Below are 14,344 nucleotides of genomic sequence, written 5' to 3'. Positions count from 1 at the left end.
AAATCAGTTGTTTCTTCATTTACTCTCAAAATAACCAGATGCATTATGCAACAAAAGATTCCATATACCTGATAAACTGCGTTTATTTTTTATAACCGCTAATTACTGTTATCCTACATCTTGGAATTGTTTCAAATACCTGCCCTGGTAATGCCCCGAAATCAAGTACTGCATGGGACCCTCAGGGGGCAAACCCCGCTACTGCCTGCGAGGGCGGAACTTCCTGTGGCTAGTTTTTGTGTTGTGCTGGAGGGAGAGAAGCAATGGCGCCGATACAGTGGCAGCACGCACTGCAGGGGAGGGGGGGTTCGCTGAACTGGCGTGTGAGGAGGAAAGATCACTTGTGCTGAGGTGGATTGACAGTAAATGAAGAAGCTGATTTATTATTTTTGCCTTCAATTTCCAGGCTACTGGATCGCGTCACAGGAAATAGTAGTGAGATTGAATACTGACACCTCGACAGCAGAGGCGGGCGCTGCAGGAGCGCGGAAGTGACAAGCACAGCTGGAGTGGTGATGGTGGTGGGAGAGAGGAGGGCGGTACATGGTATATAAAGAAGTCTGATCGCTCCCGGTTGGATTGCATTGTCAGCAGCATCACAGGCAGATTTGTTTGAAAATGTTTTGCTTGGATTGTCGGGAAAGAGAAGTGCAGTCACCAGTCGAGATAATCGGAAGAGAATGAAAAGTGGGGTGGGAGTAGCCATTTTATATCTACGGTATTTTGGTACATTTAGATTTAAAAGATTGAATTGCCGCTTTCAGCCACTAGGGAACCTTTCGCAAAAAATTACTAGCCCAGTAAAATATTGCTACTATGCCTGGAGTGGTGGCCATCTCTCCACCAGGACCACTAGATGTTTCCTCCCACAGATTAGTCAAAAAGTGTCATTGGTGGCGAGGATGTAGGGAGCTGGGGGTCCTCTTTTTCAGGGCCAGTGAAGTTCACTTCCCAACCTTGCAGGCCCAGTCCAGCTGGCTTCGTCCTCGCCAAGAAGGTTCTCTGAGAGCCAGAGGGGACCCCTGGCCAAATCTATCCTAACAGTCTTGTTCTCCATCACTCTAAGCTCCTCTTCGGGGAAGCATCGATGTTCCCCAGTCTTGGAGGCTGATCGATTCGGTCTCAATTCTGTGAGGGCGGCTCTCCCTGAAACCAGATGGAAACCCTGTACTTTTTACTAACAGTTTGCTTTAATCTGCACCACACTCCCTCTCTGGTCCCTTCTTAGTATGCTTATTTCCTTCCCTCAGTATTCCTGTCGTCTCTGCCGTCTGGCCGCACTAGCCTCCCTAAGAGCAGATGTTCCTTGTAAGCCGGTGAGACTTCTAGTCCTCTCTTTGATGTATCCACTGTCTCTCCTTCATTTACCCTTGGGGGAAGTAAAGCTTGCTTCCCAGCCTTGGAAAGTGATCGGTTTGGTCTCAAATCCACGAGGGCAGCTCTCTGCGAGCCAAAGGGAAATCCTGTCCCTCTTTCTAAAGTCACAAGCCCGTCATTCCTATTTTAAGTCCTGTGGCTTTACTCCATGCAGCCCTAGCTCCTGTTCCATGAATTCTCTATGGCTGTTTCTGAATAGCTTTTTATGTGCCACCTTATTAAATATTCCAGCAGAAATGCTTTGGAAGACTCCTCAAGGCTGATAGGTGAAGCTAGCATTTAAATAAAGTTAGATGTTCATGACTTCTTTAACAGCAACAACATCATTGTCCAAAATTCACATTGGCTAGCACCCAAACCCCCCACCCCCAACTCCAATCCATCCAATAAATCATCCCAGTCGTCATGGAAACTCCAAAACACATAGATGAAACAAAGAAGGCCAAGAGGGGCACAAAAACCAGGATGACGAGTGACCGTGCGCAGAGCCTCAGAAACATCGTCGGAAAAACAAACCTTGGTCTCAAATTCTGAAATTCCTCTCTGATATGTCCATCTCCATGTTGAAAGTGTAAGAGAGATTTGAAGTTTGCTTGCGTGCAGCTCTAGGAGGGATCTGGGCTCCATAGTGACACAGCTGTTACAGTTTTAAGGGAATCCCTGTGTTCAGTGCCCAGCACTGACTTTCTTGAAAGGCACATTAAAGGAATGTTAAAATGGCCAACAAGGGGAAACGTTTTCAGCTTCTGTCAAAAGTATTTGTTCTGCTAAACTTTATGACACTGCAGGTCCATACCATAGAAACAGGTAAGGAGTTTCTAATTAGTTCCTAAAAAGCACTTTATTGCATTTGCTTTCGGCTGTAATGTGGTTTTAATTAGCTTAGCGTTTTATAAGTGTTTGTCTAAGACCGTTCTCTGTTTGTAGATGCCATTATTTGTCTGTCATCATTGCTAGAATTTGAATTGCTGACATTGGAAATACTTTTTAAGATGATGAACACAGATGAAATAAATATAAATTGTAAAGTTGATCCATTCAGGCTTTTTAATCTTGATTTAATCTTGTATTCAATTAAATAGACAATTTTAACAAATCAGTAATCGATTAATATCTATGTATACCATACCTCAGTAAAATGTTGCATGCATTATCACTTTTATTGCATTTTCACTGTACTTCCTTCAACCTAAGACTAAAGATGCCATCTTGTAGTCTTTTTAAACTAACAACCTATAGTGGGATATTTCAAAACAACCACTGTGGGCAATCCTGGTCTATCTCATTCAATAATAAGATTCATTAGAATACATAGAACAAGAGCTATTACATTGTAAAAAAAAAAGATTTAATTAAATAAAGTGTTCATTAAAGACTGGATAAAACGTCTGAAAACCATTTGAAAATATGCTTTAAGGATTTAGGGACTTGGGTAACAAAATACAAGAAGACACTAACAAACAGTTTGGGTGTGAATTACAAATTGCGCTTAAAGATATCATTTTTTTGTGTTAAATGTTCAAAATAGTTAAGGTGTTTATATACTAATTAACCCTCAAATCCACTGCTTGCTGTTTAAAATGAGACTATCGTAATGAGTACCTAAGATATGTCCTACATCCTGAGTGAAATGTAACAACGCAATTCACCCAGAAATACGTTGTTGGTCCACAATTTTGCTGTGTAATCACCTGGGTAAAAAACACAATTAAATTGGGGAGAGAAAGGGCAAATGGATGTTCCTTTAATTTGTTTCTGTATCCTTCTGTACAGTTTATTATTGAACGTTTAGAATGGTTATAACGAGGAAATAATGTTGATGCCTTATTTTATTTAGCCAACATAAAATGTTTTTATTTTATGGTGGTATTTAATCCTTCATTGTATTTTGAGTTTCCATATATACAAGAAGCATATGTATAAAAAAACGTAACTTTGTAAAACTGAATACAAGTACAAAACTTAGTGACACCTCTGTGCCTGTCTTTAAGTGGAAGGCAATGCCCTGCGATTTAAAAACGCCCACGCTGCTTTTAATACTAAACAGACTATTGATAACGACTCAGAAAAAATCAGAGAAAAATGAACATTTAACACCAAGCTGTGCCAAACAGTACTACTAAACGTAAATAATACCACAAACATGTATTGAAAGGCTGTGTCTGCATTCAGTCAGTGCTCTATCTGTGTATACCACCAATCGGATTGAGAAACTTCTACATGCAATGTCCAGTGATGTTTTTAAAGGCCAAATGTATAATATACCATAGAGTGTCTTAAAAATTATACAACACAAAATTGCAGGTAGCAGTCTATTTCTAGCCTTATTTTCTTTAGATGTACTCTTATGCATGGACTGCTGTTTATTTCTCTGTGGTATTTCCTGTTCATTTTTTAAAAAAACATATAACTAGGCAACAACGTCGCAGTGGCATTAGCATAGGTATAATTTAAATAAAATGGTAGACTACGGCTATTTGGTTTGATAGTGATGACAAAACTATTTCATAAAACTAGCTTTTTATGTGATGAAGTTTGTTTGTCTTTTAATTAAGTAAAACTGGATTTAGTTAATTAGTCACATTGATGCACGTAATGACTTAGAAATTTGTTTGATTGAAGTACTGTATTTTCTAGACCTCCCCCTGACATTCCAGAGAGATGATCCTAAACCGCCTTCCTTTTGTCCCTGGATACGCTGATAATAAATGCTTAAGAGTCATAAATCTTATTATTATTTGGTCTCCCTCCCAGCTGGGTGATGCAGTAAGAGTCGACTGGGGTGATAGATAACCACCTAACCTCTTTGTGCAACCCTTTACTATGTAGTGATAGAAAATGTCTGGACACATACATTTGACTTTTTCTTTGCACTCCAGAAAAAGAGAGAGGAATTGCTTGAAATATTTTTTAAAGAACGCCATCAATCGCAAAAGGAAGAATAGCACCCACTGCACTCAGTGACGCTGTACAGAGAGAGAGACAGCTGGCTGTGTGAAGAAAAACGACTGCACGACCTCTTCATTGACAATAATGACAGGGTAGAGTCACAACCCAGACTGTTTATCTGCAAGCATTAGACCCAGAGACAGAAAGCTGCAGTTTGAAAGTGCTGTTGAGCACTTTATCAAACAAAACACAGGAACAAATAAACACCGCAGGAGGGCTAAAACAAACGTTCAGACAAAACCAAACAGGCTGGGTATTTTCCTTCACTATAAAGTTTCATAACAATGCAAAAAGCACAAAACCCTCTCCTGTCTCCTGTCCCAACATTTTTGGTTCCTTTTATACATGTGGCCACACCTCAATTAGCACCAATTACCGAATTGTGTAATGACCACACCTGTGATTGCTGGCAGGGATAGATTTAACCCCATCCCTGCCAACCTTACATTCCCACACACACACACTATACATTAAGACAGGGGTGTCAAACTCAGCTCCTGCAGGGCCGCAGGGTCTTCTGGCTTTCGTTCCACCCGAGCGCTCAATTACTTAATTGGTCTAATTATTTAATTAACTGGACACATTTAACACTTCTTTTCAGGCATCAAAATGTTTCATAGGTAGTATACCTTGAATCAAGTGCATTTTTAAAACCAACAACTGTAAAATACCTCGAAAGATATTAAATATGTCAAATTCAACAAATAATTAGATCAATTACATTAATTGAGAGCGTAAGTCGGAATGAAAACCAGAAGACCCTGCTGTCCACGAGGACTGGAGTTTGACACCCCTGCATTAAGGGCTTTCACCCTGCCCCTAGAATGTATATTGCAGGAGTCTTGAAGCCAAGCCTAGTGCCCTGGACAACAATGACTTTTTACACCCAGATTAAAACATTCATGCATGGCTTAATATTTTCATTACTTTAACTTTCTAATATCTTGTATATTTTTGCCTGCCGGTTTATTTTTTTGTTTGTTTTTTTAATCTGTGCCTGTACTAGATAACCTGCAATGCCTGTTTCTATCTCGCAGGCCAGGTAGAAATAAACATTCTCATCCGGATTTTACTGAATACATGTTCAAGATATGTCATTTCATACCTGTTTAATATCTAATCAGGCGTTTCCTCCGTCATTCTCTACTGAAGCTTCTGCTGATTCGTTTTGTCCATTTTTACTACCTTTATTCTTTAAGAGACTGATTTATGTTAGGAACTTGACGTCACATACGAGTTTGTTAGCTGTGAGTTGCAACAAAGCACATTTTCTGCCGTCACAACACTAATGCCATTTACCAGGCTTTATGAAGGTGGCAGCCTCTGACAAGACAAAGCCGAGTTTCTGAAGTTGTTTTAGAAACAACTACAAGGGGTGTGCAACTGTTATTTCTGACCCCCTTGCAACTGTGGCAGCTGTGTGTTAATAAATGGGAAAATCTCAATATAAATCACAGTTACAGAGTGATTAGAAAGGTCCTACCATTAAACTGAACCTGAACAAAAAGAGTTCTAAATAAAACCCAAACAATTAAGGACATGGGAGAATATTGTTCTGCTCCAGTAATGTGTTTGAAATATTTTATTCTAGGGCAACCTGGCTAATCCTAACCCTAATGAACATCAGGCCACATTTAAATTAACGGTAAGGGACAAGTCTCCATGGATAAAACTTCTGGTTTTGCAATCAAATTGTTTTCTAATTGTCAGTGAACCTCGTGGACTTCTGTGGGCAGACCATCCGGAGGGATGGGATGATCGTCAACTCTCACCGTGAGTCGCGCAAGTACTACTTTGTCACCATGGGAACGGACTGCCACCTCACCATGCAGGCCACCTCACCCAAGGACAAAGTGCAGTTCTACTTCCGCTTCTTCCTGGTGTACAGCTTGCTGCGGGTCAACCAGCCCACCACCCAACCACAGCCCAGCCCCAGCATGGCCCCTCTCTCCGCAAACCCCAGCAAGAGGCCTCCCACCTTGCCCACCCCAGCGGAGGAGGCCGCAGACCCATGTTACCTTGGTTCTTATGTGCAATTCTACGACGGGAAAGACAGGAACGCGCAGCCTATCGGCGCTCCTCTGTGTGGTAAAAGCCTCCCCAGGCCCATTTTGTCCACTGGGAACTATCTGACACTCAGGCTTGTGACACGGGGACAGCAACCAAGGGTGGACTTTGTGGGCGATTTTACGTCATTTAGGCTAGGTAAGAGGCCTACTCTTTTTTGTTGGTTATTGAAGCCATCAGCCAGATAAGTATCGTCCAGGGGCCTTATTTTCAGAGCGTGTTAGCTTACATTAAGCAAATTATTAATGTTCTAAAACTAAACATGAGCTACAGCCACAAAAAAGAAAGACATGTTTATGTTATGTAGACTGGCCAAGACAACCAATTCACACTCGTAATAAATGTGTAGCTATCTTTATTGTACAGTGTAAAGTATAACAAGAGAGCAGTCTTAAAGTGTCTTTCACAATTTCATTTTTGAACTTAATTAACAAAGAGTAGGGACTCAGTAATCGAACGTTTCAAATAATTGATCATTTCAAATTAATTGTTCATATATAGTTAATTACACAACAAGCAGGCACTACCTTCCTAGTATTTCCTATGGAGGTCAACTGTTCTGTTATTGCTCAATAATGGAACAGCAAATAAGACACGGCTGAGAGATGACACAAATTATAAAGTAAGAGAGTTGAAAGGTCACAGTATCACATCATTATTTTAATATCAGGAAGCAAAACAATACAGGCCTGCACACAGCCAGTTACGAACAAAAATATAAGGGTAAGGGAGGTGTCTAAAGAATTGTGTGTAGCTACAGTATTGTGTCCTTTAATATCTTTTACTTCCTACGGAGCTGTAGCCAGTCAAGAAAAGTTCCAGCAAGCCACAAAGAGTTGTAAGAGAACCTCATATTCTAATGACAGGCTTTTCCATTAAAAGCCAGGGGAGAGTACGCCCGCTATTGTTTTCTAACTGGGGATGTCCTAACTTACATCTGCTCCATAAAGCACAGCTCTGTTGCTGAACGGGTTAACGTGAAGCAGGGGGTCTGCAACGAACAATCTGCAATGCAGAATGAGCTTGTTGTTGGAATAAATGTGGAACTGTGCAAGACTTCCGGGGTCTGGTTTATCAAGATCTTCACGCTCGACTAACATGTTTTTTGTAGAAAGGAAATGTAAAGTATATAAAAAAAACAAAAAAACATTGACACCAGTATTAAAGAAGCCACCTTATAAAAAGTATTTTTCCATGCCTGGCTGGTCTTTACAATGCTTAACTATACTTTATGACACTGCTCTGCTTTTACTATGGGAAACTTTTTTAAAGGACATAATGAAACTGTTCTATGAAACGAGTGCCTTTATTAGATGTTTAATTCAGGGCCTAGCTATTGCACCTTTATCACCCAATAAGCAAACCTGGCTACACTAAATAAAATCTTACCTCAAATTCATATGAATTTCAATCGCGTTAATAGGATTCCATAGGAGTCACATCTGGGTTTTCTGTTCTTTTAATGTTTTTTCTAAACTTAAAGATGAAAAAATGGCCACAAATTGAAAATGATTTCAGTTAGAACATGATTCTGTATCATCAGCCAATCAGCTTCCAGCTCTAGCTGCCCACTGGAATGTCACCTCATCAGCTGTGAATCAAACTTAAAATGAATCCATGCAGTGCTGGTTGTTTCATTTGGACAGCAAATACTAAACAAAGACACAATTGGTATAAATGTCTTATTTTCCACCAAAACCTGCAAATCAATACTTTGCACTGATTAAAGCAACCACTCCTGTAACTGCAACCTCAACTATTTTCCCAAAAGTGTTCCCAGCGGAAGGATAACTGTCAAATCATTACAAGCTCAAGGTAAATGTAGGTTTTACATTTTTGAAGGAAAACAATGAGAAAATGGTTTTCTAATAGCGATAGTGCCCTCGCGATGAAGGCTGTACCGCAGGGGTAGTTGACCTTGACTTTCATTTGCGCCCTTTTTTGGACGCATAACTCCAATCGTGGTTAACTACCACACTGCAGAGCCTTCACTGACGAGCACTATTGCTTAAGTAAAACATCACAGGGGTAGCAGCTAATGCATTGCAATCCAACTACAAACTCCAGTGATTCTCCAGTATAAAGAGTTGGGTGCACAGTGTTACAATTGTTTTTTCAGGGTTTAACCAGTCCGAGTGCAGTGGCGAGCCTTATTTCCCGTGCCACAATGGGAAATGCATACCAATGAGTCTGGTTTGTGATGGTAAAGATCTAGATAACTGTGGAGATGGCAGTGACCAGTCATCTCTCCCGCCAGCTAAATGCAAAGGTTAGTAAAACATGTCGTAGTTAATTTTACAGAACCCTACCTGCTTATTGTGTTGTCAGAGTAATGCATCACCATGGTGATAATAATATGGTATAAATAAGTGACTGGTATTGCAGTTGTGCAATGTTGTTTTTTTATTGAATACAGGTATGTCTGGAGCTTTTGGAATCTAATAATAACACCCTTAGATGTTACTACACATAAGCCTTGTGTTAAACATTATTATTATTGACAAAAAAATCGCCTCATCTTCTCATGGAACAGTCTAGGCCTAACTTAATATTGGCAAAGCACATACCAACAGATAGCTTTGTACAAATCGTCTATATCTTAATAGCACTTCTTGCAACTCACAGCTACAGGTTTGAAATATTGGAGTGATCTTAATGTATTCTACTTGTTTTGAATCACATCATATATCATTTTTCTGTTTCAGTCATGCCATCATGGTGACTTTGCCAGTCTCCTTGCACCCCCCAGTGGACACAATTAATACCACATTTGTTTTATGCGGTATTGCTTACTGAAGTATTTCATACGTTCAATTGGGACAGAGTGTTGATGGGGGTAGGTTAATGATCATTGCACCAGCTGTACTTAGAAATAAGCCAATTTTTGAGAGCTCAGTAGAGGCCACAGCGAACCTTTAAACTTTACTCGCCAGTATGTGATGGCTGAAACAGACAATAATATACAAAGCGAATGTAAACCAGTTGCTCTTTAAAAACAAATGAACTGCACACTTATAATGCTACAGTCAAATTCTAACACAAAATTATATTCTATTTCCAATGAACAATAAAACACAAGTTTTGCTTTCCATATCCCAAGGTACCTTCTCCGCAGCCCCTGAGAAACTTGATGCAATGACCAGAACCCCGCCCTCCTCTGCCTCCCACTTCTCTTCCCCCACCAGCCAGACCTGCAGCACCCCATCTCACGGCAACATGCCCCAGCCCGATACCATCACAGGTATGTGCCGATCCTCACACAGCTCAACAGCTCAACAGCTCTTACCATGCAGCTGGTTGGACATGTTGGAATAGCTGGTACTGTACTCTTCTATAGTTCAGCCTTATGCACTTTGCAGCACCTGCAAACACTCTATTGGCTTACCAGTTTGTTTATGTTACCCAAGGTAGTTTTAGCTCCTTGTCACTCTGTGAACTAAACAGCATCCTCTTGTCGCTTGCAAGTTCAGTTTTATCTCAGGGGGAAACAAATGCAAGAAAGACCACGACAGCTTATGTGTAACATGGCCTTTATTCAGAGAAATATATGGTTTCTGAAATTTGGACTGTGGTTAACGTTGTCAATTCTTTTTCGGTTTATAAAAACTTAATTCAGGTCTCCCCTTACCATTTTTTTTACATAGATTCTTCCTTGAACTTTCATTGGTTTCTCAGCCTTCATACTAACCTAGTGTTCAAATAAAACAAGCAAATGGTAAGTTACTCTGGGGATGCTCTCTTGGTTTAAATATTTTATGAATGAAGACTGGAGAGACAATTGCTCCATTCTGCTCATGAATATGCCGTAAAAAGATAGATCATAGGGTGATTAGCGCTTTGATATAGATTACATGCAATCATAACCTCTCTTCAAAGTATATGAACAGCATAGCGTGTCTCATTATGTCAACCTGTGCTTTAAATTGTCCAAAAATCAACTGCAACGTTTTTCAATGGCATGCCTTTGGATACTGGGTGAACATGACATTTTAACAGTTTTAAAAGTTGGATTTTTTATTTGTCAAAATGCATTTGTTTATTTATTACTTTTTGCTGATGTATTAGTGAGCTTGTTTGTGTGTTGTTTGGTTACACTGTGATGTGCTGAACTCACTGAAAATAAGACCTGAGCTTTAGTGCATAATTCTTCCCAGCTCCCTTTCTAAATGAAATGTTTTGTGATTGTCCCAGATAATAAGAGGCATGTGTCTCTGCTGGCCCTCTACATCGCTCTGGGGGTGATCGGGGGCGGGTTGCTGCTCTTCTGGTGCTGCTGGTCTCCTGGCTGGTTTGTGTGGAGAGTGAGCGCGTGCAGACTCATGCCATGCTGTAACTCCTTCTGCGCCTCCTGTCAGCTCTGCACACGAAGCTGCTCACGCAAGGACCACCGCCTGGCCAAAGTAACACCACAGAGCACTGCCACCATCGCCATGTAACACCAGCAGGCCCTCTGCAGGGAATAAGAACCAACACAATGCCTGTACCTCCAGGAGTGTAGTGCAGCAAACACACACTACTGTTTTTATGAAGCAATACTAATAAACTGGAAGCTTTGTCCTTCAAATTGTTAAAGAAATAAACAATTACAACTCAAAACTATCAGAATTGTATTGTACTATACTATTAGAAATGTATTCCAAAGAGCTGAGAAGGCTCCTGAAATGTAAACAGTAACCAGTCTTGAATATTTCCACTTACACCTGAAGATGAGTCTGAGGACTTGAAATAGTGTTTGTACACCACAGTTAATCTTATAAAAAAACAGTATCAACTAATCACTATTAATTTAATATTATATTTGCTATACAGGTCCCAAAAATGTGCAGTTTAGAAAGCAAACACGCATTTTAATTTTTAAACATATATGTGATATCTGTTTGACTAAGCAAACTTTCTTTAACCTAGTGCAGTACCCAATACATTTAAAAAAAGCATGTCTGCTGTTCCATGTATTTCAACCTCACATTTGAGACCTATATATTGAATATTTTATTTAAATATGAGGATTTAACTTGATTGAATATCACACATACAATAGGGAATTAACTTGGTGCATTTATTAACTGTGACCCTAACACTGGATAACAGTCATATCTGGACAAGCAGAACAACATGTGAACTTTTCACACCAATCGTAATGCTTTTCCTTTGGTGCATTTCATACAATACTTTCCCAGTGACATACACACCAAAGGTATCACTGACGAGATGCAACATTCACTATAACACAAGTGGTATTTTGTTTTTCTGTAAGCACTTACTATAGGCTGCGGAGTATCTTTCAGCCAAGCAGAACACTAGTTCTTCCTGCGGACACATCACCAACAAACCCCATTCATGACATCAACCGTGCTATACTGACTTTCCACTGTGCGTTAGTTGCAATACAGGCACAGCTAAAGTCACCTGCTTAAAAACTAAAACAAAACCTTTTGGCACCTTGTTAACTGTAAAGGCCATTTAAATCATAACCTTTCTTTATGGTTAGAACACTTCTAGTCGGATTTTGTAATGCCCGTATTAACAGTTGTGTGCAATAGAGCTTGTGGACAGCGACCATCTGTGTGGGTTATATCAACTCGCAGCACACAAGCCCATCTACATGACATCAACATAAGACGTTTGTCTTTGAAGCATATGGATCATAGTCCAGCCCTTGCTTTTCTATTCAATTCAATGGTGGAAATGCCTGTTCATTACACTGGTACCCTATGGGAAAGCATACTGATGCCTGTGGTCTAAGCAGGTAATTCAATATCCGTGTTCTTTGCATTATTTTAAGCGACAGCATGTGTGCTGGCTTGTGCGGCGCAATTCTCTGGATCTTGGGGGACGGCGAGCATGACGTTGAAATTCCCAGAGCCTCGGTGAACAGTAGTGTCCTGAAAAATTAAAGTTTCAGATTATGGAAATCCAGTTATTTGCTGTTGATTTGATTTTTTTCACTGGACCCTTGTACAGCCCCAGTATGACCTGGGTTAACAGTATTGTACTGAAAGATAAAACCAGTTTGACGGAATAAGGAGGGGGGGAATATTTGTAAATGCACTCATTCATACCAGCTATATCCTACAGCTTAGAAACACTTCATTTAACTGGGAATATACTTAAAAACAAACATTTCAAACGGCTTTCAACTCTTCAACTTGTTTGTAGTGTATACCGGTAATGCATTAATGACCTGTTGGAATGTCTTCTTTAGTAAAGGAGAGGCCCTCTTCAAACAGCTGTTCAGCATGCTGTTTAACACGAGCTGTGATAAATATTAAAAGATGCTATTGTTTAAAGGGGGCACTTGTGTTACAAAAACTGATGCAAGTTAGGGAAAAATGACCTTCAAGTAAGAAAAATTGGACAAGTGGACTTACATACATTTCTAAGATCATTGGAATGTATTCTAATGTTGTATTTTACTGTACACGTCAATATTGGTTCGAGGTAAGAAACTAAATATTGTGTAATATTAAACTACCAGATTGATCACTGCATTATTATTGTGCTGTTTGAATTGATTGTGCTACTATAAAATATTTTCTTTTTATTAAAAAAAAAGTGCTTTACAAAACTAGTTCTATTTTGTGGGAGGGAAAAGAGGGGTGAAATTGAGAAATAATCCCAAATCATCCAGAACTTTAAAAATACTAAAAGAAACTTAAATCCAACGAAAGGCGTTTTTCAATGTCTTTAACTGTAATTTGTTTTATATGTCTATTGCCATCACTTTGGAATATGTTTTAGTTTTCCCATAGGGATAGAACTACAACATAAAAGACTGAATGAATGTAGTGTGCTGTGTGGTCTTTAAAATTACAACATACTTTTAAAAAGTATAGTACAGTTGTAAATGTCATCATGTACCAGTAACTGAGTCATTCTTGCATGAGAAACATGTCATTATTTTCAGGTAAATAAAGTTTCTTAGCCACTTTGAACAGTAATACATTTGGAACAGACTTCTGCACAGAAAAATGTCACTGGACCAAAGAGAACTCTGTGAATAGCAGCCCTTAACCCTAAAATGCTTTGCTCAGCTGTTTATGTTCATGTGACCTCATAGATTTTAGCATATCAGATGAGCAGTTTTAAGAGGGGCGTTTATGAGTCTTGCACATGATATACGGTGGTGCGAAATGCACAGGATGCGCGTTCTATTCACAACATTACGGTATAAAAAGTTATGGTTGGGGTCCCCGGGTGGTTCATCCAGTTGAAGCGCTGCCGCTGGGAGCGCAGGATGAGTCACACAGCTTGGATGGTGCTGGTTCACGTCCGGGCTGTGCAAAGAGGCCGAATTTTGCAGGGGACTCTGAATGGGTCGTCACATTGGCTCCAACGCTCCCTGGGTGGGGGATGGGAAACCAGCAGGGACTCTTTCTCCTTATCGTGCAACAGCGAACCCTACTAGCCAGACACCGTGCACATTCAGAGTGGATAAAAAGCAGGGCTGGTCTCTGTTCTCCGGGATCAGCAGCCTGCCCACCTCTGCTCTGGATTGCTCGGCTTAAAAGCGATTCTGACTTTAGGCTTGTGAGATTGGAGGACACTCGTATGCCCTCAGAACGTCTGTGCAGCGTGGGGACCTGTACAAAACATAATCGGACATTCCAAAATTCGGGGAAAATAAATACAAATAATAATTGGTCATCCAATTAAAAAAAAAAGTTATGTCTGTCAAAATAGGCTGAATAACTTTCTTACTCATGTAGCAGTAATAATAATAAAGAATTGAGCAATTGTGTAAATTGTCAGGCAGAGGAGAAATGTATATATTTTTTACTTGTATTTTTAGAAATGTACTTTACTGCTGTCCTTTTAGTTTTTACCCTACATGCATGTACATTTAGCATTTTTCATAACCCATGGACAGCCTCATCAGCGTCAAAGCCTTTGATAGACATTGTCAACGTATCTATCAGCTCTCCCATATATCACAGTGGTAACGAATCCCTAA

General features: G+C 39.9%; 1 protein-coding gene across 1 annotated transcript; it reads left to right on the top strand.

The window, feature by feature from the left end:
- Nucleotides 1-1,835: 1,835 nt before the first annotated feature.
- On the top strand, nt 1,836-13,792 carry LOC121328442 (low-density lipoprotein receptor class A domain-containing protein 2-like). The gene is made up of 5 exons (XM_041273101.1): nt 1,836-2,184; nt 6,037-6,531; nt 8,513-8,662; nt 9,494-9,634; nt 10,585-13,792. The coding sequence occupies exons 1-5, from the start codon at nt 2,094-2,096 to the stop codon at nt 10,827-10,829; spliced, it is 1,122 nt and encodes a 373-aa protein (XP_041129035.1). The 5' UTR covers nt 1,836-2,093; the 3' UTR covers nt 10,830-13,792.
- Nucleotides 13,793-14,344: the final 552 nt, after the last annotated feature.

Source organism: Polyodon spathula, chromosome 16, assembly GCF_017654505.1.
Source record: "Polyodon spathula isolate WHYD16114869_AA chromosome 16, ASM1765450v1, whole genome shotgun sequence".
Classification (NCBI taxonomy): domain Eukaryota; kingdom Metazoa; phylum Chordata; class Actinopteri; order Acipenseriformes; family Polyodontidae; genus Polyodon; species Polyodon spathula.
The sequence above is the reverse complement of the archived record's forward strand: the minus strand, read 5'-3'. Positions and strand labels throughout refer to the sequence as shown.

Excerpts from the sequence above, each read along its gene's own strand:
- LOC121328442 (XM_041273101.1), top strand. The coding sequence starts at position 2,094 with ATGGCCAACAAGGGGAAACGTTTTCAGCTTCTGTCAAAAGTATTTGTT. Across the intron at positions 6,532-8,512 it reads TTTTACGTCATTTAGGCTAG|GGTTTAACCAGTCCGAGTGC; the intron begins GTAAGAGGCCTA and ends TTGTTTTTTCAG. Across the intron at positions 9,635-10,584 it reads CCAGCCCGATACCATCACAG|ATAATAAGAGGCATGTGTCT; the intron begins GTATGTGCCGAT and ends TGATTGTCCCAG.